Raw genomic sequence first — 27,687 nt, forward strand, 5'->3', positions numbered from 1 at the left:
CTTCCCATCCTGCCATCACCACACTCTTGTCCACGTTATGAGTTCTCAGCAAAAGAGATTGGTGACTGATGATTTGTTTGGGACAAAAGGGCCCCTGGAATCCCATTCTGTGTACCAGGTTGAAGGACAGCCTGGTCTAATCCAGTCCCTTAGGAGAAAAAAGAAGGAAACTGAACTGTTATACCCCCAAACCTCTGTTTTCCTGGAGGAGAAACTAGGTGAGCAAACTGAAGATGGACCTCAGATAGCTGCTGGACCCTGTGTCCCTTCACCAAGGTTATCCCAAAATCCAGCCTCTCTCAGACTTACTCCTTCATAAAAATAGTATGACAAATGGTGGTTATGTTCCAAAGCTACCCCATTAGTTGGTATTTAAATTACTAACTAGTTGAAATTTGTATGATTTTGTATCAGATTTATCATAAAGGCACAGCGCTGCAGCTATTTGCCTGAGGGTAAAGAGGCGTTAAGGGGAAGTGTTTCTATGATGGGTAGAGAAACAGAAATTTGAGAATTCAGGTAAAAAATAGTTGCCTGAAAGTGTCAGCCACCTGTTTCTGGACAGGCTTGTAACACAGAAGCACTGGGAAAGCAATTGGTCCCCATTTTCGTGGCCACAGAACCTGAAGACCAGGGATACTGTCTTACTCGAAAATAACGGGCACTCAATAAATGATGTCAGATAAATATATGACATGAGACTATGTATCAGAGAATAGGATATGGCTTCCTTTCCCTAAGTCTTCCCCTGAAGAGCCCTACCCTACCTCGTCCTTTGTTTGGAAAAGGAAATACTACACTCAGAAACGCTTAATGCTCCAATGTAAGCCCTCCTCCCCTTCTCAACCAAGCCAACTACTTTTGCACATGGCTGATTGTCACTCATGGGTAACTATTTTTAATTCGTCCTGCATTTTTTAATGTGAAAAAAAATCCCACCCTGAAAAACAAAACTAAACAAAACACAAAAATAGCACATGGGGTATCTGTTTCATATCCTAAAGACCAAGTGACAACCATCTACCCATTGATTTTCTTAACCCAGTTGGTTATTAAAGAGCATTCTTCAAAGGTATTTTTACAGATTTCACCATGCAGAGGCAATTTTTTAAAAAAAGAAAGTTCTCAGAAGTTTCTCCGAGCAGATTAATAATAATGAGTTCCATTTCTTAACATATTTCTTAGCCCTGGCCTGTGTGGCTCAGTTGGTTGGGTGTCATCCTGTGCACTGAAAGGTTGCTGGTTCGATTCCCAGTCAGGGCACATCCCCAGGTTGCAGGTTTGATCCCCAGTTGGGGCGCATACAGGAGGCAACCAGTCAATGTTTCTCTCTCACATCCATGTTTCACTCTCACTCCCTCCCTCTTCCTTCCTCTCTCTCTAAAAATCAATAAAAATTATATATATATATGGCTTAGTGATGCTAATGTAGTTAGTGCCTTTGCTTTCTTCTGGACCACCTTCCCAGATAGTTTTCTAACGCGTGCAGGTAGTGAAGTCTCAGGTGGATATGGAGGTGGGGGAACAGTGCCCGTTGTCTTTACTGCCCTTTTTATTCAGAAATACCACATTCAATTACGTAGCGTCATTGGCTGTGTCACGGCTGCCTACCCATGTCTAAACTCAAATACACCCCCACTGAATGTGCTATGAAGTGGTTTCTCCCACGAAGGTTATGCTTTATGCAGATGGTAACTTACTCACTTTATTGACGGGTAGTTCATTCACTTCACTGCTGGCATCAGCCTTGTCTCAGAAATCAGGGAAACACATCCCACCCTTTTTTTTTCCTAATTTGAAACAAGACATTTTGCTTTGTTTCTTACCCATAATTAAATTAACTTAAGCCCTAGTTCCAAATGCCTTTTGGGAGCTCTCTTTTTTTAATACTACATTTCACAACCAATTGAACATGAGATTTAATACTCATAATTTAGAAATTTGAAGGTGTCCCTATAAAATACCGCAAGGTTATATCTGTGTCTATTGCTACTTAAGGGTCAGTGTTGTGCCCTGATTTAGTGTTCTCACTGAGAAGAGGGTTGGAAATAGAATTACACTGTTTTAATTATAGGTGCAGTAAAAACAATTGTTTAGTATGCCCCTTCCCCGCTTCCTTCCCTAATCTCCCTGCATGGTTTTTGTTACGCTTCCATTACCAACATAAATTCATGGACCTCCTACCCAGATGCCAAAGTCCCCCAGAGTCTCAGGCCACAAAGACTAGACACTGTTCAGATTCCTTTTAGCTCTACGGTGTTGGGAGTCTATGACCCTGAACACATTCCGAAGAGCAGCAGCAGACTGAGAGGCGCAAGAACAGGAAAATGGAAAGCGAAGCGCAGTTTAGTTTCCGATGGGCAAGGGGAAAACTCACGCGATCTTTCAATACTTTTATTTACACTACTGTAATAATTCCTAAGAATTTCCATTTCCACAGGCTGAAATCATGAGTCAAATAACTAATCTCCACGATTAATCCCAGTCCCCCAACCTAAAGTGACAGCTCCCTCTTCTATACCTGAAGCGGTAAATATCTGCATTATTTCATTCAGTCCAACTCATCAGACTTTTACATACAGCGATACTGCACTGGGCGCTGTGGGGGATAGAGAAGTGATGATAATCTGGGGCCAACACTCATGCAGTTCAAATCTAGCACATACTCTGTCATACTATAAATTGCCCCAGGATAAGTACACGCGGAGTGCCGTGGTGCGAGAGCCTGGGAAGGGCCCACGCCTTCCCACGGAGAGGGTAATGAGCACTCCGGGAAAGTGCTAACCGCACCATCGGGCATGTGGTGAGTTCTTAATGGTGTTAATGTTAAAATAATTATCACTGCCTGTGTGACTTTGCCTCTCTCAACCTCAGTCCTCTTACCTCTAAGATGGACACAATAATATCAACTATTGAATAAAGATAACAGCACCTGCCATGCCTACCTCCCAGAAGTGTTTGAGGATCTAAAGAAATTTTGAAAGTGATTCCTAACATGGGTTATTCTTCTTTGAATGGTTAGTGTCTTACAGTTGTAGGAAATCAACAAATATTTAGGGAAAGCAGAAAGGAAAGCAGGAAGGAAAGGGGGATGGCAGGACAGGAGAGAGGGAGAAAAGAATTACTATTACGACAGAGAACAGTTAAGAACTGGTTTTGCTTGCTTTATTTAATTATTCCTAGATTTATATCCTGATTTACCTACAAAGCATTCACTTGACTTCTCTTAACTCAGTTTTTCCATCTATAAACTGCAACTTTTTTAATACCCCTTACCCTTATTAATAAGTGAAACAATCTATATAAAATGCTTATCACAGTAACTGAAGTACAAAACATTTCAGTATAACACATTTTTTACACTATGTCGAGTTTTGCCCTGCAGTGTTTTCATTTGTTGGTTCTGTTTTAGTCAGGTGTTTGCCAATTTGCTTACAAGATATGGTCTGCTCCATATTTAAATAAAAGAATGAAAATCATATATTCTGTTTCTGCAAGGGCAAGAAGAGAGAGAACTTGCCCCTTTCTCAACTTTCAAATTTATTCTTTAATGTGGCTCTGAAACACAGCTAACTTCCAGGAAGAGAAAAATGAAGCCCCCCTTTCTGGAAGGACATCTACCCTTCTAGTGTATCAGCATGTTTTATGTCATTTACCTCTTCATTCTACAAATCTTTCACAGCTGAGTTTATTCTGATAAAGCCGAGAATTTTATCCTAATTCCCTTCCGGTTTTCCACAATTCGAGTGTGCTGCCAGAAACAAAGAAAACTAAGCAGTCTCTGAAATGCTCTCACGGAGTCACACTGGAAACACAAACAGCCAGGACCAGGAATGCGCAACGTCAGGAAGGGTGATAATGGAGACAGTGTTTCAATTCATGGAAAAATACCCACAAAGCAGACCAAGAATCCACTGTTCCTTTATCCCCCATACAACATAGTATTGCATCTTTATGACAAGGCTAAAGACTGACTTCAAGCATGAAAATGCTTCCAATCAAATCTGTAAATAATTGCTGCGCTCACATTGTGAGAACCTTAATGGGTACTACTTACTTGCAACAGGGCCCTAACTTTAGTAGCCTCAATGGCTTTTCATCATTTCTTGGGATACCACTTCACTAATGATAGGAGTTGAAATACGTGCATGATAAACATAGTCCACAAACAGTAGCAACAATGATAACAATAAGCCCTAGAGCACTCCTATATCCCCAGTTCTACAAGGATGGGCGATCAGGACATGGTTCTTAAATGAATAAACAAATATGTAACATGGACTGGCTTGGCTCAGGGATCGCTAACACCACCTCTAGTAGTCCAAAGTGGATAGATCTGATGACTGGTCAATGGATGCTGGGCAGAGCCAGCACGAGGAGGAAAGAAAAAAATGTACAGATCAGGGATGCCAGGCAGACAGCTAAGGAAAGATCTCTTCGGAGTTTAGACAAACCTTTCCCACCTATGATCTCCACTTCACTATCATACACCTCATAGGTACCAGATCTAGGGAAGGGCAGGCCAGTGGGAATTCTTTGTAGTCTCCCACAAGCACAAGAGCACCAATCAAGGATCCTCTAGGGATCCAGCTTGGGAAGGATGGCACCTGGGAACGGATACCCCCCATATGAATATGAATCCACGTATTCATCCTATGGTGAAACCAAGGATTCTACCAAATTCTATCACCTCCCTCACTGCCACCATAAAGAGAAAGTTAAATGAAAACAAAGACCATGGCTTACTGTTAAAAGTGAGCCTAACAGATTTTGATTCTCATAAACTTCCAGGACCTTCATGGAATTTGCCACAGCAAGAGCACCACTGTTATAAAAACAATAATCAATCAACAAGTATAAATCATTTATGAGAATAGGCACAGATCTACTTTGCTTGTTGATAATGTTGGAGCCACTAAAACATTAATAAATCAATGAATTATACATACAACACTATTTGTAAGACCTTTTAATCTTATATATTCACGTTAGTTCCTTGTAAACTTGTATAATCCATATCTTCCATGAAACCAACACTCGAGTGCACAACTATGTGTCAAGAGCCAAGGGACTGTGCTCATACACACACTCTGTGTATCTATACATGGCATATATGTACGTATCCATCTATCTATCTATCTATCTATCTATCTATCTATCTATCTGCCTACCTACTTTACCTATTTATCTATCTACACATACACACACACACACACACACACACACACAGCCCCTGCTTAATTAACTAGCACAATGCCTCACTCTATATGTCAATTTTATTTGGGAATAAAAGAGTTCATTTGGATTCAAATTTACAGTGTTTGTTCTTAAGCCATGCATCAAGAGTAACAATGAATTCTTCAAAGTACACTTAATATGACCACAAAAAAAGTCTAAATATATGGACTGTGTAAAATTCTAAAGTTCAGTTGACTCACTACATCCAGAACGATTTTTCTAAAGTATGAATCTAGTCATGTCAATTCCCTGAACAGACAGATTGCCCTGTTGTCCTAAAACTAAAGTCCAGTTCTCTCAACACGGCTTTTTATTATGGCTTTTCCTCTTCATGCTCTGACCTCCGCTCACCTGTTGGTTCGAAGCCTGTTTCCTGGTTCTTGGCCTTTTTCGCCTGTTTTATCTGTAGGGCTTCCAGCCTGTCACGACCTTCCCTCTGTCTGGAACGTTTCCTACCTCAGCTCACCAGTGTGGTCCTGCTTCTGCGTTAGGCCTCAGATTAGACTCACTCCTGGAAAGGCTTCCTGTCTGAATCAGGTGCCCTTCTCTGTTCTCCAGGGGCATCATATACACTTATCACTGTCTGGCCTTCATGTTTGTCCACGTGTCCACACTCCCCACTGGGCTCTAAGTTCCTTTAAGGCAAAGACCATGTCTCTTGATTACTATTATATTTTTAGCACCCAGTGCTTGGCATAATAAATATAAATTAAATGGGTAACAAGGAACCTGATTAATACCAACTGAGGGTGGTATCTGGGCAAACTATCACGTATTTGCGAGTTAACTCTGATCTAAAGCCTCACTCACATTAAAAGTGCCCTAGGCTCTGGTCACTACGCCTGGATTCAAAGCCCAGCTCAGGACCTGCTTATTTACCTACGAAGAACTCCCATCCCGCAGCTCTGCCCTGAAAACGTTCTCAAATGGTCACACTTGACAAAGCATGATTTGGATTCAAAGAAAATACCCACCTCCGCTGTCTCTTCGGAGAAAGCTTGCAGAATGTCCGTCTGCCTGGTGTAGTTGCCATTGGCGTCCTGCAGACCTTGCAGGATGCGCTCCCGCAGAACCAGCACCGAGACCCGGAGCTGGTGCCAGAGGAGTTGCACCGCGTGGATGTCCACAATCACATTGACAGAGTAGGACAGCAGCTTCAGGGAGAATTCAGTCTCAAGGAGGGCATGGATTTGTTCAACATGATCAGAAATATCTTCGCAAATGTCCTGCAGTAAAAAAAAAGAAGAAAGAAAAGAAAACTATGATGACTCCTTTGCTAAAAAGTCACTCCTTCACCTGATGCCAATTATCAGAACGAACAGGTCAGGTGAGCACATGTAGATAGTGGGCCTTTGTTAGCCACAGGCCATATTCCTGGGCACCGGGCCTTTTGCACATACAGGTTAAGTTGATCTTTTTCTAAACCACAGAAATTCTTATTCTTTCAGATACCAAAATCTTCAGTTCAGCCAAGGCGAGAGGTCACCTCACAAATCCACTCTCTGTTCTCTTTATCTATTGTCTGTGATGCCGGCAAGTGAGCCAACAGACATTCTTTTTGCTGGTGGTGAGCTCCATTAAGCACACGATGTTTCAGGGTAGAGGCCTCACCCAGACGCCTCGCATGAAGGAAGACGGGGGAGAGCCTGTGTTTCATAGGACCTCCCAGCCATTCTCAATGAACCACGGGGTCTTCAGTGTAAAGAACAATTGTCACATTCCCACAGGGTCACAATTTAATCCCTAAATTTGTAAGGGATATCTATATTTCATATTACACTTTGCAAGCAGAATCACTGTGAAAGAGGAAAGCCAGAGAAACCTCAAGGACAAACAAAGACAAAATGCAGTTTTGTTTTGTTTTTAAGGCCTAGACAATTTAAATAAAAACGTTACTAACTCAAGGTCTCAGTCTCCCCAAGGCATACTAGTAGGTATGCAGATTTGGTGTCTGATATGCCACTTGTCCTTACAAGTTCCCAAATGCCCACGGTGCTGTCAGAGGCCAGCAACATGGGATGCGCAGCGTCGATGGTAATGTTTACCTGAGCAACTTGAGTCCTTTAAGCATAAAATGATTCAGATGTCAGTGGAAACTGCTCAGTTACCCCTTTGAGTGATGATCGGCATTTTGTTTCTAATGGGGCCTTTCTTTATGATTTTTGGTAAGGCTAACACCTTGAAATAGCATCTGAATTCTGAGCTCGATCATGAGGATCAAAACAGTCACAATGTGCTGGAAACATAACCTTCTGATTCCATATAATTCAATTATTTGTTTGTAAAGAAAAACTAGACTATAACCTTTGTTTAACAACATGTAAAATAGGCCAAAAAATCTATTGAAGGATGAGAGAGAGTTGCTCTGAATTTTAATATTAATTATTGCGCAACTCCAACAAGTGCTCCTACATTAGTTCTTGAAACCCAAGAACCAATTGGTAATAGTGGTACAAACTAGTGATAATAAAAACTAAAGCGACTTTGGAGTCCTAATTCGGTAAAGTCCTTACAAATGTGGCCCACGAGCACACATAGTCCAAAAGGGACCTGGGGCAAAAATTAAGTTGCCTGTTAACCAGCATAATCACAGCCACGTTAGCTATCTCTGCTGGCCTTCAGCATAAAAAGGCAGGCATCTGCCTGCCATCATCAGACATTCCATACGGCCTGCAGTCTCAGCTAACACTTGCTTAGAGCATCTGCTCCATTTATCCCCCGCACCTCTCATTTCTGATACCTCCAAGCACACGCCCGGCACCCTCTGCCCTCCGAGGATGCTCTTTCCTGTGTTTCACTGTGTTGCCTTGGAAACTCCCTTCTTCCCATCGCTGACCACTTTCAAACTATCTGTACCTTTCTGGCTAATATCCCCATTCCGTTGTAAAAACACTCCTTCACTTCTTCAGAGAAGAATTATGTGAATAATTATATTATGTACCCCTTGGTCTGACCCAACCCTGTCTCTGCCCAAGGCCTGGCTTTCCCTGTTGCCCTCCCGGGCCCTGCCTAGCGCCGGCCTCACCTGAGAGACGGAGGTGGGGCTGACGGGGGAAGGGCGGGCCTCGGTGCTCCTTGGACCCTTCCCGATCATTACTCTTTTGTCTTCGTACTAACTCCCTTCTTTTCTAATATGTGCCTACTGTCTACAAAAGCTTTAGCTACTTTAAATTGTCCATGATTCTACACAGATTTCATTCATTCCTTATATTTTTTCTTCTGAGAAAAAATGTTGTCCAGCAAGCTCATTTAGATGACTAAAATCAAGAGATGTCTCAAAGACTAAGAAACTTTTAATTACAAATTGAAGATAGCTTTTAAATGTCCTTCAAGCAATAACATTTGTTATAGATACTCAAATTGTCCTTAGTCCAAACCATAATTATTAAAGATAGAAGGGTAATGTCTTTAGAAATTAATTACTTCTCTCTCTCTCTCTCTCTCTCTCTCTCTCTCTGTGTGTGAGAGTGTGTGTGTGCACGCGCTTTCAGCAATTGCCCTGAGTACATGCTATGGACTAATCCAGGTGCTGGGTTACACAAAGGTGTATAATTCCAGAGCCTGCCTGCCCCCTAGAGTTCCCTGACTGGTAAGAGCAGGAGATGGAAACAAAAATTACAGTCAGGAAGGTAAGTGTTCACAGAGGGTACGCAGATGAGAAGGAAATAACTGTGCCCCTGGGGGACAGGGAGGGAAGGGAGAGGAACTCTTTTCTAAGGAAGTAAAGTCTGGGTCTTGAAGGAGACAACCGGAGAAGAGCACTCTGGGAGCAGCCAGCGTCAGCGGTCTCCGTAACTATGGACCTGGGGTTTGGGGCCAATGTCCTACACACAGCTTATTACACAGAATCCATCAAAATTTAAAACATTTGCTTTGGAAAAGATATTGTTAAGAAAAGGAAAATATAAGCTACAGAGTAGGAAAACATTATTTGGAAGTCACATATCTAACGAAGGATTTGTGTTCAGAATATATAAAGAATTCTCAAAACTCAACAATAAGAAAACATCAAACCAATTATAAAATAGACAAAAGGCTTGAACAAAAAGTCTAAGTGGATATAATGGTGGCAAATAAACATCTGAAAAAACATGCAGCCTCAGTGGCCATTAGGGAAATGCAAATTAAAGCCACAATGAGATACCACTGTGTATACACCTATTGGAATGACCAGAATAAAGTTACTGAGTGCTGACACGTTCCAGAGCAACTAGAACTTTCCTACCCTGCTGGTGGGAACGAGAAATGATATTGTCACTGTGGAAAACGGTTCAGCGGTTTCTTATGAAGTTGGACATACACTTACAAATATGACCCAGCAATCCCACTCCTGGTGTTTATGCTAGAGAAGTGAAAGCTCAGGTATACACAAAAGTGAAAGGAAGCACTATTCATAAACACCCAAACCAAAGTGTCCTTCAGTGGGTAAATGGATAAACACACTATGGAACATCCGTACACTACACAATCTCAAAAGGTTACACAGCGTCTATTTCCATTTACATGACATTCTCAAAAGAAAAAATGGAGTAATGAAGCCTAGATGAGCTGTTGCCAGGGATTGAAGGTGGGGAGAGCAGGTCTATAGATGGACGGCACGAGGGAGTTTTCTGAGGTGAGGGAACTGTTCTGCATCCTGACTGCGGAGGTGGTTACACAAGTCCACAGGTGGGTTAAATTTTGTAGAACTGTACAGCGAAGAAGAAAGTTAATTTTTCTGTACGACAATTTTTAAAATAACAACAGAAAAGAAAACCAGTGTATAATCTCTTATTGAAATGCATGTAAACATTTGTTTTGGGTCCCATGCTCCCTTCAGCTTCCTGGAAATGACAAGTAGCACAGCTCTTAAGGTCATGGCCCTCCAATCATCGGCCCGGATTCTATAGCTTCCACATGATTCTCAGACAAGTATAAAAGGAAATGAGGTTAATCTCAAAGTGAACTAAAGCAAATAATAATGGTTAATAGTCCATGTTCAAAGCTGAATAAAATTTTTCCATAGATATTACCGTCATGTGGGAGAGTGACACTCTCCATTTTCTTGTCTAATTCACATAGGCCACAGTAGCCCCCGTAGCCTTTAAAATTACTCACAGCATAAAATTCACTGAAGACATTATGTTGCCAACTGCTAACTTCACTCAAACTTGTGGTCTCAAAATTGCAGCTGCTGCTGCCTGTCACTGAAACAGGAATCTTCTGTGGTTACTGAAGTAGCTGATACAACACTGACTTGACCTGAGACTGTTTACAAATAAACTGTAGCTGGATGAGGCAGTATTTTCTTTTTCTAGTTGTATATTTATGTGAGAGGAATGCCCTTTCTTTTTTTTGTAAACCTGTTGTATATTTTGTAGTTGTATCATTTCTTCTAGACAGATAGATACAGGGCTGTTATAATAACTGTTGTGTATTTAACCGGGATGTCCAGTTGTCATCAGCATAGCATAGAAATGAGGGTAGGCCTTCTGTGACTGCACTAGTTGCTTACCATAATAATGCCAAACGTGACCTCCTCGGCTCCTGTTAATTGTCTCCAGGAGGGGATCTGTTTGCAGACTCATCATGAGGCCACCATGCCTATTTTCAACCAGTGTTTTCAAAACATCTTGAAGGTTTCCTAGTGAAATTGTGTCTGTGGATCAGCATTCTGCAAAAGTGCCCAAACTACCCGTCTCCAGGGCGCCTGGTGCATTCGGAAGGAAACCTACCCTTCCAGCAACTTCCTCAGCCAGGTACTGAACCAACACTTGGCATCCCAGTTTCATGAAATCCCACAAATGCAGCCCCTCCCACTCCATTCTGCTTCTTCCTTCCCTACACGCATCATCCCCAAGTGAGAAAACAGGGCAAATCTCCCCAATACCTGCAACCTGACTCTCCACAGGCACAAACAGCAATTGCTCGGCATTTGGCCGTTCATCTAAAACCCTAAATAATGTTTCTTTCTCTACCCCTAAAAATAAGTTCACTGTCTCAAAACACTCTTGACTTACATTTACTAGCTGCAGGACACATTCAGATGGTTTCCCTTTTTAAAAAAAATTACAATAAAGATAATTTTTTTAAAAAATTAAAGCCTACTTTTAAAAGATAGGCCTCCTCACTCCTTTTTTCAGTTCCATCTTTTCCATCAGAGTTTCAGAAATCTTGAACCCTTGTCTTACCCAAGGCATACCATTGCACTTAGAATGAAAACCGTTCATGTTCTAAGCACAGTAAGCTAGAAGTAAATGTAAGATGTCTTTTGTGTACATGTTTTAGTCTCACTGCAAAATGCCGTGTCACCATGACTGCTCATTTTGTTTACTGGTAATCGTAAAAATGAATAGAGAAAAGTGTCTTTACCCATCCATGTGCTCACCATATGTGTGTGTTCATTGGGAAAAGCCGAGGAGAAATTCTTACCTAATACATGTACTTTATATTTTAAAATACAGATCAAGAGAACACCATAGTTACTTGTTGAAAAACAAAAAAACTAATAAAGGAACCATTTGAACTAAAATTTACAACTTTATACAGAAAACCTCCTATTGCAGACTATTATCACTTTTTTAGTCTGTTCTCAAAACTGTACTTTCTCCAAAAGACAGACTGATAGATGTTACTATAACAAGGTATTTTTACCCAAAAGTAGACTGGCTCCCTTTTAATGTGCTTTCTCTAGCATAGCGATTTCCAACCTTTTCATTTCATGGCACACATAAACTAATTATTAAAATTCTGCGGCACACCAAAAAATATATTCTTTGCCAATCTGACCAAAAAAAAAAAAAAATAGGTATAATTCTGATTCATTCACACTGGATGGCTATTGTTGGGTTGGTCATTGTCATTTTTTATCTGATAATCTAAGTGAAAAGAGGTCAGTGCCCCTGATAAATAGTCAGGTGTTGCATGTTTTAAAAATGCGTGAGGCACACCGATTGCAAATCGCTGCTCTAGTAAATACACTTTCTAATGGTCCTACTTCTTTCTTTGTCATATTGAGAATGACAGGATGAAGCGTGGTGGGAGGGAGGCTAAGGCTTTTTAAGATCATCACACTACTTCTCTTCAAAGTTTCAAGAATTCTGAGGTTATAAATAGCGGTTGTCCTTTTCATTGCTAAAACTCTGAAAGTGGGAGAACTGGAATGCAATTACATATGTGGAAATGATTTTGCTGACATCATGAGCTAGTGCTCGTCCATCTTCCTGATTACACTGTGGTTTCTGGAAGCGGGAGGTAACGTCACACAGCTGGGACCCTGCCATGCTCGTGGGCAGTGTTCGAATGACGCTTGTAGAGTTCGGGTCAACTGGATAAAATGTTATATTTCACAAGTCAGAGAGAAATCCCTACAAAAGCAAGGACTAGTTTAGTTTCCCCTCCTAAGTGTCTCCACACTAATCAGCACTCAGCGAAAGTACTGAAATCGGGTCATCTGTTTGGTGAGGGCTGGGGCTGAACCGCACATGGATTTGGGAGAGTGAAGATGGTAGAAAGAGGAGGGTGAGGATGCTGGCTCCAGACCTGGCACCTTCACGCGCAAAGCCTCCTTTGCCTTCAGCTGAGAAAGGACCAGTTCCACGCTCTGCCTGGCCGTGCCTGGCCACATCCAAATTTGGATTGTTCTGTTTCCCGTGATTTGAACTTTTTAGTATAGAATTGTTATTTTAAAAGCTTCAGAGGATTCACTGATTGAGAGATCACTTTAAATTCCTAACCCCAGGCTTTGACTTGAAAAGCGAGAAAGCCCTGAGCCAAAAGATGAGAGAGAATTTGACAACTGCTGCTGTACAGTGGAGAAAATGTTCTCCTAATTGAGCTACTGCTTGGCCACGTTCACATCGCGTGTTCTACGTGACAACTAGACAAAGGTTCATTCGCTAATGAGAATCACACCGATGGCACCGACTCTCAGCAGCGAATCTGGAAATTGCTCTGACCTGCACTTTCCCCCAGATTTCTCCATAGAACTGACTTCATGTGGAAATCGACAGAGGAGTCCGTGCGGTTCTCACACCACAGCGTGCTGGCTAATCGTGCAGATCCGGGGCTGCTCCTTCGGAAGAGACAGGACCAAGGAATTGGCATTTTCTGAAGCCTGCAGACACCGCCCATTAAAAAACGCTGGCCCAGAAACGGGCCGCCTCGTCTGATCTGACTGAAAGGGAGCTCCATGCAAGCCTGCCGCTACACAACTATACAAACAAAACCTCCCAGCAACTTGAAAGGTGGCCCTCCGCTAGCATTACACAGACGTCCTTACATTCTTTGTACCCAGAACACAATTTTCCACAACTTTATTTACCCACCGCTGACAGTGTTCTGATCATCTCTAGGGCAGCATCAGGTTTGTGAGTTTCTCCTACATGCTTTCTTTTTTTCTTTACGCTTTTATTATAGAATGAAACAGATACAAAATATCACGCAGAAAACATATAGCTGAGTAAATTATTATAAGGTAAACACCCTTGCAACAACTACCCATGTCAAAAATTCGAACTTGGCCAGCCACTCCAGAAGTGCCTCCACGTGCCTTCCCCGTCACAGACCCTCCATCCCTCCGACAGCGACCGCCCTCCTGACGTGCACGGCAATCACTTTCTTGTATCTCTTTATTGTTTTATCACCCGAGGAAGCATGCCTGGATACCACAATTTACTTTTGGCCAGTTTTTCACCTGATATGTCTTTTAAGTCTTTTGTAATCTACAGGTTCCATCTATATTCCTTTCTTTTTCATATAATTTATTTGTTAAAGGTCCTGGGGCATTAGACCTGCAGAGTTTCCCACAATTTGGACTTGCTGATTGCAGCCGCAGGAAGCAGTCGGTGTGTTGGTTCCTCTGTTCTCTTTACTTTCTATAAATTGGCAGCCGGATCCTGAGGCCTGATTAGCCTCAGGTTCAATTCCTTTGGCAGAGCTGAAAGTAGCACTGTGTTCTTTTATCAAGAGGCGTCTACCTTTGGTTTTTGCCCTTTCTCGATATTTGCCATCAACTATTTTGGTAGTTGATGGCTCTGTGCCCAAAACTGTGAATGTATGGGGTTACAGAATGAGAACCTTCTCATTCTATCATTCTGTTTTCATTCATTAGCCGGAATAACTATTAGAAGAGGCTTCGCTTTATCGACTATTTGGTTATAGTGATATAATTCATAAAGGAAAATCAGGGAAAAGGCTTGATTCTTTCCTTTTCTTTACCCAGTGTTCAAGATAACGAATTGGTTCTCTGTCACCTTCAGAAGGTAACCAACCAGTTGGTTTACTTAGTATCATTGTGTACTTGTAGATTTAAACATATATGATGGGTTTTGATCCACTGCAGCTAACTTTATTGAAGCTCAAATTGTCCGTCTTTGGTCAGGGGGATCCCCTTCCATCTGACTAGGTTGAATATTCTAGTAGTCTTTGATAGATTCTTTGTTCATTTTACATATTGCCAGACTTGAAATCGACCATTTTTCTAAGAAGTCTTGGTCTCCTTTAATGGGGAAAACATTTCCAAACTATCATCTGGAGAGTAGGGATGCTCATTACTACTTGGCTATTCATTGTTTCTAGGATTTTATAATTAATAGAGCTAGTAAGTACGCATATTTAAAAATAAAACACTTTATGAATTCATAACTGATATTTCCAATTCCATTCATAACTATAGGGTTTTTACCTAACATCTTCTATACAACATCTGTACCTCCTTTTTTCCGTACCAGAATCCTGGCACTCAAGAACACAGAGGGTAATAGAATTAGAAGACCCCAGAGTAACTCATTTGTTTTATCTCACATCATACATATGGTACTTTCAAAATAATAATACTAATACTACCCTAAAACTTCTACTAATACTGTCCCTGAAGCAAATGACTAGGATGAGCACTTATAAGATACCTGGTCCAGGCGGCTTCTGTTACCACAGAGGAGAGCAAGGTTACCTTTGGTTTGCCTTTAATTGGCCTTTGAGAGAATAGGACTTATACCCTAGTCTCCCATTCATCACAGTTCATATTACACAATTTAAACATTTGGGGGTTTGGTAAGTCCATTTATCATCTGCAAAGTCCTTCTAGAAGGAAAAAAGAAGCCTCAGTAGAAGTATGACTATGAACCACATGAGCACTAGCTTTCTTCCAGGAGGGAAAAGTCCTTTGGTTTTAGAAGGCATGTCCTGGCAGGCTTCCTGCCTCAGCAGATCCTCCTAGTCTTTGCAGACCATCTCAGAATATGCAGAAGAAAAAAGCCAATGACAGTGGTAATCAACAATATACCAAGGATCCTGCGCCGTGCTCGTGAGTGCTAGGTGCCCGGCAAAGCACTCCTTCTCTTTCCAATATGGCAACTTCAGGCTGTAGGGTGATGCCTATTACTTATTAGTTTAGGGCTGTCCCCTGATGAAGATGGGTTTTCTCTTTTAAAGCAATGGCCTGTGATGATGTCTTCATGTACCATCTCATATGGAAAAGTTGTACAATTTACAATTAGCTTTGTTTGTTCAGTGGCCTACCTGTCATTTCTGTCTGTTTCTATGAGGTCTGTCTGCCTTAGGAAATTCTGTATGGCAAGCACTGCATTTTTATATTTTACTTTATAGAGTGTAGTACCACATGCAAATAGATTCTTAATGCATGCTGAGTTTAGTGACATTGAATTCATGAACCATGAAAATAGCAGTTTGAAGATCATCATGAAAAAAAACAAATGAATCACAAGATGTATCTAGATTACTTTGCACCAGGCTGAGTGTCAGAAAGTCTATGTTCTTGGCCCTGGTGTGTATGTCCCAGTAGGTCACCGAACCTCTGTTTCTTTTTTTTTTTTTTAAATATCTTTATTGATTTCAGAGAGGGAAAGGGAGATAGAGGGAGAAAGATAGAAACATCAATGATGAGAGTCATCATTTGATCGGCTGCCTCCTGCACACCCCCAACTGGGGATCAAAACCACAACCCAGGCATGTGCCCTGACTGGGAATCGAACCTTGATCTCCTGGATCCTAGGTCAATGCTCAACTGCTGAGCCACACCCAGCTGGGCCAAAACTCAGTTTCTATAAAGAAACGAAAATCAAGCGCTAAGATTTTCTTTTGTTTTCTTTCTCTTTTACTTTGTGTACCCTTCCCATAATGCATACCCAGAGCTTCAGTTACCCAGAAGCTTTTGTGTGTCTCTGAAAATCCTTATAATATGATTGTTATTTCCTACTTGTAGTAGAATGAGCACTAGATTGGGAATCAGGAGACCTGAGACCACCCAGTCCTGGGGATATTGGAGAGTATCTCTCTGGCTCTTGCAAGTGACCCTGCCACAAGATCTAAAATAACAGCGCAGATCCATACCAAGAGAGGAAGGGTCATTCCGAATGAGGGCCAAGACCCCCATCCTCCCTCCCAGGGTTAATGTCCTGAGGAGCCCCTTTGGTGGTATTTTCCTTAGTCAACATGGTAGAGTCAACCCATTACTCTTCCACCTCTTATTTCCCAGCTCCCAGCATACACTCTCACACACACACACACACACACACACACACACACTCTCACACACACACACTCCTGTGAGGCTCATTTTTATCTGCCTATACCACCCACTACTCTCTCTTCATTTCCGTCATTTAAGATTTTATTTTCTAAAAATTTATAAATATCTTTTAGCAACTTGGGTTTATTTCCTCAAGATGAAAAATTTCTAGTAACTCTCTTGAAATTTTGGAGCATTTCAAATTATAAATAGTCTTACAGGTTCGTTTACAAGTGCTTTCTCTTGACCTAGTCCTAAATACTTATTATATTGGGAAAAGGAAGTTAAAAAGATGACTGTTCTGTTTGGGACTTCACTGCTGACTCATGGTGCGACCTTGGAAAGGTCACCCTCTTTCTTAGATGCACTCCTCATAAATTTAGATCACTAACACCATGACACAGCGTCTAAGGATATGTTTCTCTGTCTCCCTCCCCCACATAAATATCCATAGCAACTAGCTTGGCTGTTGATTTGTATTTAAACACCTACAACATGTTTGTTAGAAGCTAACATTATAGACACAAGCTGAGCATCTGGAACAGGAAATGAAACCTCATAGGATCAAGTCCTGGGAAGAACCGATTTCAGGGGCTATGGTGAAAATGCTGAAAATGAGTTAACGACACATCCCGATTCCAAAGCCAATGCCACCCTTTCATGTATGGCAGACGTGGACACGAGTCATCAATTAACCTTCTAGAAAGCTCCTGCTGCTTCCCATTGACCCAATAATTCCACTCCTAAGAATATCTACTAAGGCAATAATGGATTCACCTAATGAAATGCTATCACAGGGTTGTGCATAATGCGGAAAGCTTTTAACAACCAAAAGATCAAAAGAGAGGAAATTGGTTTAGCAAGAGGTGGTAACCCATATAAAGAAAATAATACGAAGATGCTAAAAATAATGTTGCAAAATATATTTAATGACATTGGATATTCAAGACATATTGTTAACTGAGAAAAAGTAAGTTAAAGAGTTCTATTAAAAAGGATAGCTATGTATACTCAGAAAGAACGAAAAAAGATGTCAAAGCTGTTCATAGTATTTTCTCTAGGTGGCAGCATTACAAGTGATTTTTAATGTATTGTTTGCATGTTTTAAATTTTTTCCACTAGAGATTAATTTATTTTGTGGCCAAAAAAAAAAGTAAAAGTTAACAACAACAAAAAATAATGTTACTTCCCATGGCAAAACAACAGTGAAGGAATGCAGGCCAAACCATGCACAGTAAGTACTATAAAGTACATTATCAAGGTGATTGAATATCAACGTCAAAGCAATAGGATCCTCAGGCTCCCAGCCTGCTTTCTGTGCAGGGAGACAGGGGTCACTTCATTCACAGCCATACTATCATCATTCTCTTAGGGCTCTGTGTGAGGGGGCCAGGTGCTAACAGCCAGGTCCTAATAGATAAATAAATCATCAATCACTGGTTATTAAGATGTTTAACTCTGCTTTGCTTTGATGATTTTTTTTTTAAAGTTTATTAGACTTGAAATAAAAACATTGGTGAGGGAAAGCTATCAATCACCTGAGTAAGAATGTAAATATCACTCATCTTCTCTCCCTTCAAACTCGATTGATTGCTTTGTCCCAGAGTGTGACTGACTAGATCATCAATCTTCTTCTACATTTTCAGACAAACCCAAAAGGGAGGGGTGTTTCTCAGGGCAGAACCCATCACTCGAAAAAGTAAGACCTTGTTTATCTCCAGGAGTGACCTCAGCACCCCAGGATTCAGAATCTCCCACTTTTTTTTTTCTTTTTATATATCTTTATTGATTTCAGAGAGAGGAAGGGCGAGGGAGAGAGAGAGATAGAAACACCAAGGATGAGAGAGTCATTGATCAGCTGCAGCCCGCAACCTGGGCATGTGCCCTGACCGGGAATCGAACCCCGATCGCCTGGATCCCAGGTCGACGCTCAACCGCTGAGCCACACCCGGCCGGGCAGAATCTTCCACTTTCAAGCTTCTGTCGCCTTTGCGTAATTGTGAAGACACCTAAAGAGAACTCAGTGTTCCCTTGGGGGGTATACTTTACATAACTAAATTTCAGTCCTTCACAATTGCTTAGGAATTACTGAAACATATAACTTTCGCTAATTGACTTATATGAACGTTTTTGTTTACTTTCATCAACCAAGTAATTTATACTGGTGAACCTGTTTTGTTCCAGTGCTCATCCCTTCATCCTCAGGATCAAAAGGGGCAAAATGTATACATCCAACACGCTAATGCTGAGCAACAGAGCTTAAATTAAAACATAGAATTCAGCTTATATCTTAGTTTAAAAAATCCATTTTGGTATTTTGCCTGCTCCATGCTTGACTGACTCTCCATATTAGAACTACTCTTCGGCAAGCACTACACATACAAAGCACAAGGAAAGTTATTGAATTCCAATAATGTGGTTTTAAATCTATCCTCATTGCCCTTTTCCAGAGGCCCCTTTGGGAAATAAAAATAGATCAAAGTAATGTATCTGACCACCAAGTGCAGCAACTATCCATTATTAATGCCCCAGCGACGCACCACAATGGGGGATGAAGGAGCCATTCAAATGGTTTCTATGACACTGATTCAGACTCTGTAAAAGCACTGTACTTTACTCTTGAAATCAGCCCCCAGCTAAGAAACAAATTCAGTTTCAATGCACTTTTCAAACCTCCAGATTAATTTTACCTATAACATCATTTTTAACCTTATTGCTTACTTAAATTGACTATGAACTTGGTGAGGAAGAACTCTTTTTCCTCTGCACACACAGAATCCCATTCATATCAAATCATGAGAAGGGCTCAGAAAGATCACAAAAGGAGCCAATAAATGAGCTCTGAGCAAGCACAAATATCAACTGAACCTCAGGTCATTCCTTTCAACATTTAACCCGTGACTAATCAGCTCCTTCCTACAGTATCCTAAGTCTTATATGCCCCTCTGCCTGATTTACCCTCAGACAGAAAACACCTTGTAAATTTCTGGTGAAAATTCAGATGTGTACAGGTAAATTAATAATGAGTAATAAAATTAAAGAAACAGTAAAGGGGTGAATGAGCTGGAGGTGCAGAAAACAGGAGTAAGAAAATACTACAAGAGAGATTTATGAGGATAAGACGACATATTATTTCTCTATGACTTACCTACTTCCAAAAAAGGGGGGGGGGAGATTGAAGGTGGTTTTTAAACAGTAAAGTATACTATTGAAGGTGTGGTTTTTTTAATGACAGAAGGGAAAGTGATGAATAAAACATTTAAAATGAAGCAGTTGCTGCCCTCAAGCACTCAGTTTAGCACTATGGAAGGAGAATATGTGTGGCTAGAAATGAATGGCTGAAGGAAAAGACCTGTGGTAGGAGACCAGAGTCACGATGGAGTTATCAATAGTTAATACAAGAGGGCAGCAGTAGATGATTTCTGGGTAGAGTGAACTAAAGACCTGGAACACCCAAACAGGGAAGACCTTGCTTCTTTCGAATTGCATGACATCTTTGTAACAACAATGCAGACTTTGACTGGAAGGCAAAAGCAAGGTTCATGGGAAAGAACCAGGTACGGAGAGGCCTAGCTTGGAAAGAGCTGAATTCAAATGAAAGAGAGACAACAAGGAAATTTCTAAAGAAAATGTACCTCTGGACCCAGCGAAAAATGGACTCTCTAATTAAACTTTGTCCATGTTGCCTGTCCACTTACACTATATGGAGTATTTGTGCTCCAGGATTGCTCACGCAAACATCAAGAAGGTTCTCACACTCCAAGCGGAGGGTAGAAGGCATGTGCAGGATGGTACAGTCCAGAGGGACCTCTCTTCCTCCTTTGTCCCTCAGGTTGGTACAAAGGTCAAGCCCATCAGTGACCCTGAGGGGCCCTCTGCATTAAAAATGCCCCTAGGGTTTCATCAAAGAGCAACAAAGGATGAAGATTTGATGGGCTGGCTTGACTCCAGTGAGGTCCCTCAGTTGGAGCTGGCGGGAAAGAGTAAGTAGATGCTGCTTTGAAATGGACGTTCTGTCAGACATGTTCACGGCCAAAAGGCCATCTTGATATTGGAAAAAGCAGTTCAGCACCTGATTATAAAAGCATTTTTTCACTATAGAAAGAATAGACCTTTCTTAGGGGAAAATATTGGTACAGACACAGCTTAAGATCTATGAACAGGCTGTATGAGTGGTAGAACCCAAGCTGAAAACTGTGCGAGTAGAAAGTAAAGCACACAACTAAAATATACCAAAACATTTCTGGGGAATAGGATTGTAGGTAATTTTTTTCTTCGTATATGTATCTGAATGTTTATTTATGTATTACAATTTATTATAAGGACCATGAGATGCTTTTTCAAAAAAATAATAATTTGCTGGGTGTTGCTTGCTCGTTTGTTCTTCAGCATACACATGAAGATGTTGCCTTTTAAAAGCAGGAGGCCACGAAGGAGCAGAGGGACTGGGTCAGGAGTAGTCACAGAAGAACTGGGCAGAGGAGGGAAAAAGAACACGAAGGCTCCTGCGCAAGGGCCCTGGAGCCTAGGTGATAGCCAGCGCCAGACCCCCCTTTAGGTGCTCTGCCCACAAAGATATCACAGCCAAGTCCTCACCCACAAACTCACCCCAAACTTCCTTTAAATGTAGCCAGAATACATTTTTGTTCTCCAAACTGTGGGAGGTCAGCTGCACTGCAGGGCAGTTGCCAGGGTTTATGGAATGACAGAGATTTCCGGGAGAGGCAACTTCAATAAAAGAGTGTCAAGTAACATACAGCAAATGTAAATCGACACCAAGGCTGGAATTACCAACCCTCAGAAGGGCTATAAAAAGCCAGCAGAGTCGCCGTCGCATCAGCAGAGCCCCATCTGCCCTGGGGCCAGACGGGTCTGGGAGGTCTGACGGGCCTGGCTGCCAAAGAGCAGGAGGCGCCCTGGTCCACCCCAAGCAGGAGGCCGGTGTCCCGGAGCCACCTCTGCTCCTGTATGAGCACGAGGACCAGACAGGCCAGGACAGTGTCGTTTATAACAGCGCATTCTCCACTTCACTTATACAGACAGAGTCGTAAAACATACGCCACGCAAATGGCCAATGGAAGGATTTAAAAAAACTTTTTAAAAAAATTATTTTTCAATGAAAGTCATGAGTTCATTGCAAAAAGAAGTTAGAAAAGATGAGACAAAAAATGAATCAGGGACAATGACTCCCTTATTTACCACTTACCCCTAGAGCCCAAAATAATGCCAGGCACATAGTGGGCACTCAATAAGTCATCACTGCATGAAGAGTAGCTAAATAAACCACCAATAACCCTCCTCTTCACACAACGTGGTACATACCTTTTATTTTGTGTTCTATATTTGTGTTGTTTCCCATTCAATGACATATCATGAATATCCTTTTATGTCAATAAATAAGTTTCACAATTCTTTATGGCCACACAGTATTCCATTTTTTTAAAAAAAATACTGTATTTTTTCAACCAATCCTTTGTAGCTGGATGTTTGGCCTTGGAGTGCCATTCTCTTAAAGACACAAATATCCTACTGGTCAATCAACAAATCCTGCTGGTTTTTCCTTTTGTTAGAATTTTAAGTTCTATGAGAATAGAGACCTCCTCTGTCTTACTACTGGATCCCCAGAACTTATTAGTTTCCTATAATCAATAAAGATTGAATACACAGTCACTCTTGTCTGTTTCCTTCTTTTGACCCCTAGTGCGAGCTCCTGGCATAGCCTCTTAGCTAGTTTCCTTCCTCCACTATGTCAATCACCTTTACTGAACTTAATGCCCATAAGTGTCCATTGACTTGTGTGATGAAATCCCCTTTCATTATGTGATTCCCTTGCTCAGAACCTAAAGGCTCCACAATGTTAGGATAAATTTAAGTCTTTACTCTAATTTATTCAGGACCACGATAAAGGAATCCCAGAATCCTTCAAAATAGGAAGCTACCTTAGAGATTTTTCAGTCTGAAACCATCATTGCACATCTGAGTAACTGAAGCTTAGCAGATGCACTGACTTGCCAAGGACACATGACTGGCTAGTGCAGAACCCAGGTCTCCAGTCTGCAGGCCAAGGCGTGTTCCTTCAGGTCACACGGGCTGCCTCCCTGACTCCCTTGCCAGCTTCATCTCCCACCCAGATTCATAGACATTTTCCAGACCATCCCTGAAATAAGCCTGACTCATTCTGACTCTTGCCATTTGCTCACAGCATTACTGTTGCCTTAATTGTCCTTCTGTATCCAACCAAATCTTTCCCAAGGCCCACTTTAAGCCCTCCCTCCCCTCTAATGCCTTTCCCAAACCAAACGGAACTCTTTGTCCTCTGATCTCCAACAGCACTGGCCTGCCCTGCTCATTCCAGCACTTAATTATATGTTGCCTTGCAATGGTAAGTATTTCACAGCTGAGTGGAGTAGCTTGCTGCATGTGTAAGAAGGAAAAAAGGAGCGGAAATGGGAAAACACACACACCACCACAATGTGCTGAGCCAGCTAAATACATTCTGATACTGGAACACAGCACTTAATAAGACAGCTACCCAGCTTTGCATCTTGATGCTCCCTCTTATCCTTTCTTACTTTTAATGTAGAGCTCAATTTGAGGCCAAAGTTTCTGGTTTGCTAATTGTAAAGACTTACAGGTAAGGAGCAAGAGTATGTTGAGACACTGGTTGGCGAGGCCTTTGAGAGGAAGGACTGTGCCTTATTTTAATATTCACAAGACTACAAAGTTTGGAACAAGTCTGATTACTTTTCTATAAGTAATTCTACAAATGCCCAAACTGAGGGTTTGCCATGCTATGATTTCGTAACTGACTGATATAGGTGACAAATAATAAGCAATTGTTGGAGGGATAGACACAATACTGACCAAGCCAGAAATAACATGGTCAAGAATTTTACTTAACAACTTTTCCAAAACAAACAAACAAAACACTCAAATATAGTTAATTTACCTACACGTGTCACCAGTGTTTCTTCCTATTCTATAACTCAGGGGACGTGCCTGGACATTTTAAAATTTTTCCTAAGAAGTGTATGTGTGTATGCGTGTGTACAATTATATACACACGTATAGAAAAAGAGACGGGAAATTTCTTTAAGGTAAAAGAATGAAAATGAAATATACATATGAAAGACAGTTACAAATACCATAAAACTGTTATTTATTATTGATATATTGACACACAGGTTTGGGTTTGAATTCCTTATGTATTTCTGAATCAGGGTCTGGGTAATCGATATATGCACAGGTTTATTGACATACGTATGAACCGTCTCCACCTATTGGCCAACAAGTCTACATATGTCTAAATACCTACCTATGCACACAATGGCAAGGCCAGATCTTACAACCATGGCATGACTGAAATTTGGGCGCAGGGAGGGACCAGGGCGGGTGCAGATTATATGGATGTGGTAGTGGCTAGCCTTCCTATGATAGAACATTTACTGCAGTCTTCATAGTCTCTTTTTATTTTCAATTTCTTCACTATGGCAGAACAAATAGAACTACGACTTCTGTTTTATATTCTACAAAGTTGATTCAATGTATCTCAGGATAGTTCTATTAAGTTTCTGAGAGTTATACTCTCCTCTGTTCACCATGACTTTAGGACATTTCTTCAAATCACTGACATGGATGAGCAGCTACATTAATGCTAGACTTTACACATCCAAAAGCACTATTTTCTCTCACAGTTGTCACTCTGTGGAGTTATCTGCCTTTTTCAACAATTCAGTTAACATAGAAATTTCTAGAATTCCATTTTAAGAACTGCTTACAAGGCAAGTTCACAAGTTGCATAATAAAATGAATATCATGTCTTCATATTTATCTCTTATTTTTATCAAAGATTAATACTCAGCTTAATAACCCTTCATATTTACCCAGTACTTTACCCTAGGTCATTTTTGCCTTTTTTCAAACATCATTTTGTCATTAAGCACCACCGAGGACTTTCAAATAAGTATGCAGAATGAAAATTAAGCACCACTGAGGACTTTCAAACAAGTATGCAGAAGTCTCTAAAGGAGATTTCAAAAATGAATTCTCAAACTACTGCTTATATTACTGGACTGTTACTGTGAATATATTTATTTAATACAAAGACCTTATGACTGATTAACTAAATGGAATAATTCATATTTACTTATACCTCATAAAGAAGATATACATATAAATTATGCATGTAACATAATTCACTCAATAAGTATACTTTTTCAATAACTGTTCATAATGACAGGATTTGTATTACTGATTTTTCCTTTAGCCCCAGGCTCCAATATGGCTTGGCCCAGTATTGTTGTTGATCATGTCTTTATTAGAATTTTGATATTTTGTTTATCGTGGATTTTGGTTTTTAAAAATATTCATGAAAATATTATTTATTTTAATTACTAAGTTTTTTTGTCACCCTCTTAACTCTTGTGCCTGAAGCAAGTCCCTCACCTTCTTCAACCTAATCTGGGCCAGCCCGATAGTTTGAGGAAGATGAGAAATACATGAAGCAGAAACTCCTACACCAAGCCCAGCCCGCATCAGCCACTGCAGCCAACCGGCAGACACGCGAGATAAACGCTTACTGCTGTCTACGCCGCTATGGAGTGCTACGTTGTGGAGTGGCTTGCCGTACAGCAAGAGTTAACTGATAGAGCAATGACAGTTGTAGGTCTATACAAATTAAGTATTTGGAGCTGATGGACTATAAGAGCTATAATTATGTTATTCAATATGATTATGTTATTTGCTCCTTTTTGGAAAAATAAATTAGAGGTTATAGTAGATTGTATTATTGAGCCCTAATAGTTAATGCTCCTCCCTTTGAAAGGATTATTCTTCCTCATCCCATTGATATCAGGCTTGGCCATATGACTTGGTCTGGCCAATGAAATGTAAGCCAAAATTAAGTAACTGGAGTTTTAAGAGAGCCATGGCCTGGCTCTGCAGTGACTCTTTCCTTCTTGATTTCAGGAGGCCAGCATATGCCAGATGTAGCCTCTTTCAGCCTGGTCCCAGATGACATAGTGCAGAGCTAAGGCCTGTGATAGTCATGTAATGTGAACAATAAATATACCCTGTTGTGGTGGGCCACAAAGATCTAGGAGTTGTATGTTGCCAAAAAATAACTTAGTGAAAGCCAACTGAACCAGAGGAGTAGCTACTGGGAAAGAGAAGGTAAGCCTAGCACATTAAAAGATGATACGACTGTATAATTGGAAAACTCTAACAAGGAAAAGAATTCAATCAGTGAAGTAAAAAATTATTATCAATAATTATCTTATGTACAAATAATAAGCTCTTGGGAGCTATAATTGAAGATTTCGTTAAGGATGTAGCATCAACAAAGGTAAAATACCTTGGAATAAATTTAAGAGAAATGTGGAAGAAAACTTTAAAATACCACTGAGGATTTTTTTAAGGAACATGGGACAACAAAACATGTTCTTGGATAAGAAGAGTACACAGCATTAACACAGCAGCCCCCCTGAGTTATTTTATAAATATAGTGTGATTACTAACACAAATAACAATTTATTGGGGAGTAGGGGTTGAAGGGTGGGGATAAGAAATAGTCTGATTCCAACATACAAACGGACAAACAAGAACAACCAGAGGGAAAAAAACAAAACAAAAAGAGCTATGAGGGTACACTAGTCTAGCAAATATTAAAAAATAAAGTCTCAGTAATAAAAACTGTGCAGTACTGAAACATGACTGCAGGCAGACGGCTGAAGAGAATAAGTCCAGAAGTAGATTCAAGTACACGTGGGTATTGGAGCATGTGATAAAGGAGGCACCTCACATCAGTAGGGGGGAAAAATAATAACCAGATACATATCTGGGGGGAAAAAATAAGTTGAATCCACTGTGTAGCTGGATAAATCACAAGTGGATCAAAGATTTAAATGTAAAAAGAGAAAATGTAAAAGTTACTATAAAAAACGGGTAAATTATTTATTTATAACCTCATAATGGGGGAGGCATTCTGTATTCAAAATCCAGAGCCCTCAAAACAACAACAACAAAACCTTGACTACAGTGGGAAAAAATGAAAAGAAAGGAAAACCTCTGTGTAGCAAAGAAAAATATGTGCCTTAAGCAAAGGCAAAAGACAACTGACAAACCAGAAAAAAATATACATCGCGGTTCATATCCTAGGGCTTCTCCTCCTAATCACCATAGAGCTCCTACAAATCAATCAAGAAAAGACCAAAAACATGACTGGAAACTAAGCAAAGGAAATGAACGCTGTTCATAGAAAAGTAATACGAATGTCCTTAAACAAGCAAAAAGCTGCTCGACCTTTCTCACAGTAAAAAAATATTAATTTAAACCACACCAAAATATCATCTTTCAGCTATAAGTTAAAAATTGAAAAATTTGATAACACAAACCATTGGCCAAGGTGAAACAGGCACTCTTACGCATTTCTGGTTGGAGAGTAAATTAATACAACCATTGGGAGAGCGACTTGGTCATTTGATCAAATTCCAAACGCATACACACAGTGACTTGCAAGCCTACTTCCGAGAATTAATGCCTCCAATATATTTACACTTTTTGTGAAACGCCTTATGTTCAAGCCTATGTGTTGCAATACAATTTGTATCCAAAGATTGGGAAAAAACTAGATGTCGATCAATGTGGGACTAGTTAAGCAAATTATGGCACACTCATTCAGGGGAATGCTGCGCAGGTAAAAAAACAAATGATGATACTAAAAAAGCTCTCTATATTCTGACAGAGCAAGATCCCCATTAAGTTTAAAGAGTAAAGTGTGAAACAGTGTGTATAGAATAGCACGGGAGGAAGAAGAAATAAATTCCTATTTGCTTATAAATACATATGTAAACTCAGGAAGATCTTCAGGAAACAAGGACAAGTTCCTACCTAGTTGGGGCTCGGAAGGCAGAAGCCCGCGGAAAGCTCAACCCTCCACACTG

At 40.6% G+C, this 27,687-nt stretch overlaps 1 protein-coding gene across 2 annotated transcripts in view; it reads right to left on the reverse strand.

Moving 5' to 3' along the window:
• Positions 1–27,687, reverse strand: part of AKAP6 (A-kinase anchoring protein 6) — a 516,415-nt gene that overhangs the window by 251,024 nt on the left and 237,704 nt on the right. For both annotated transcript variants that reach the window (XM_081157931.1, XM_081157932.1), the window contains one exon: positions 6,213–6,464. In XM_081157931.1, coding sequence (XP_081014057.1) covers positions 6,213–6,464 — 252 coding nt within the window. The remainder of the gene's footprint in view (positions 1–6,212; positions 6,465–27,687) is intronic.

The sequence above is a fragment of the Miniopterus schreibersii genome, assembly GCF_964146895.1.
Source record: "Miniopterus schreibersii genome assembly, chromosome: 1".
Classification (NCBI taxonomy): Eukaryota; Metazoa; Chordata; class Mammalia; order Chiroptera; family Miniopteridae; genus Miniopterus; species Miniopterus schreibersii.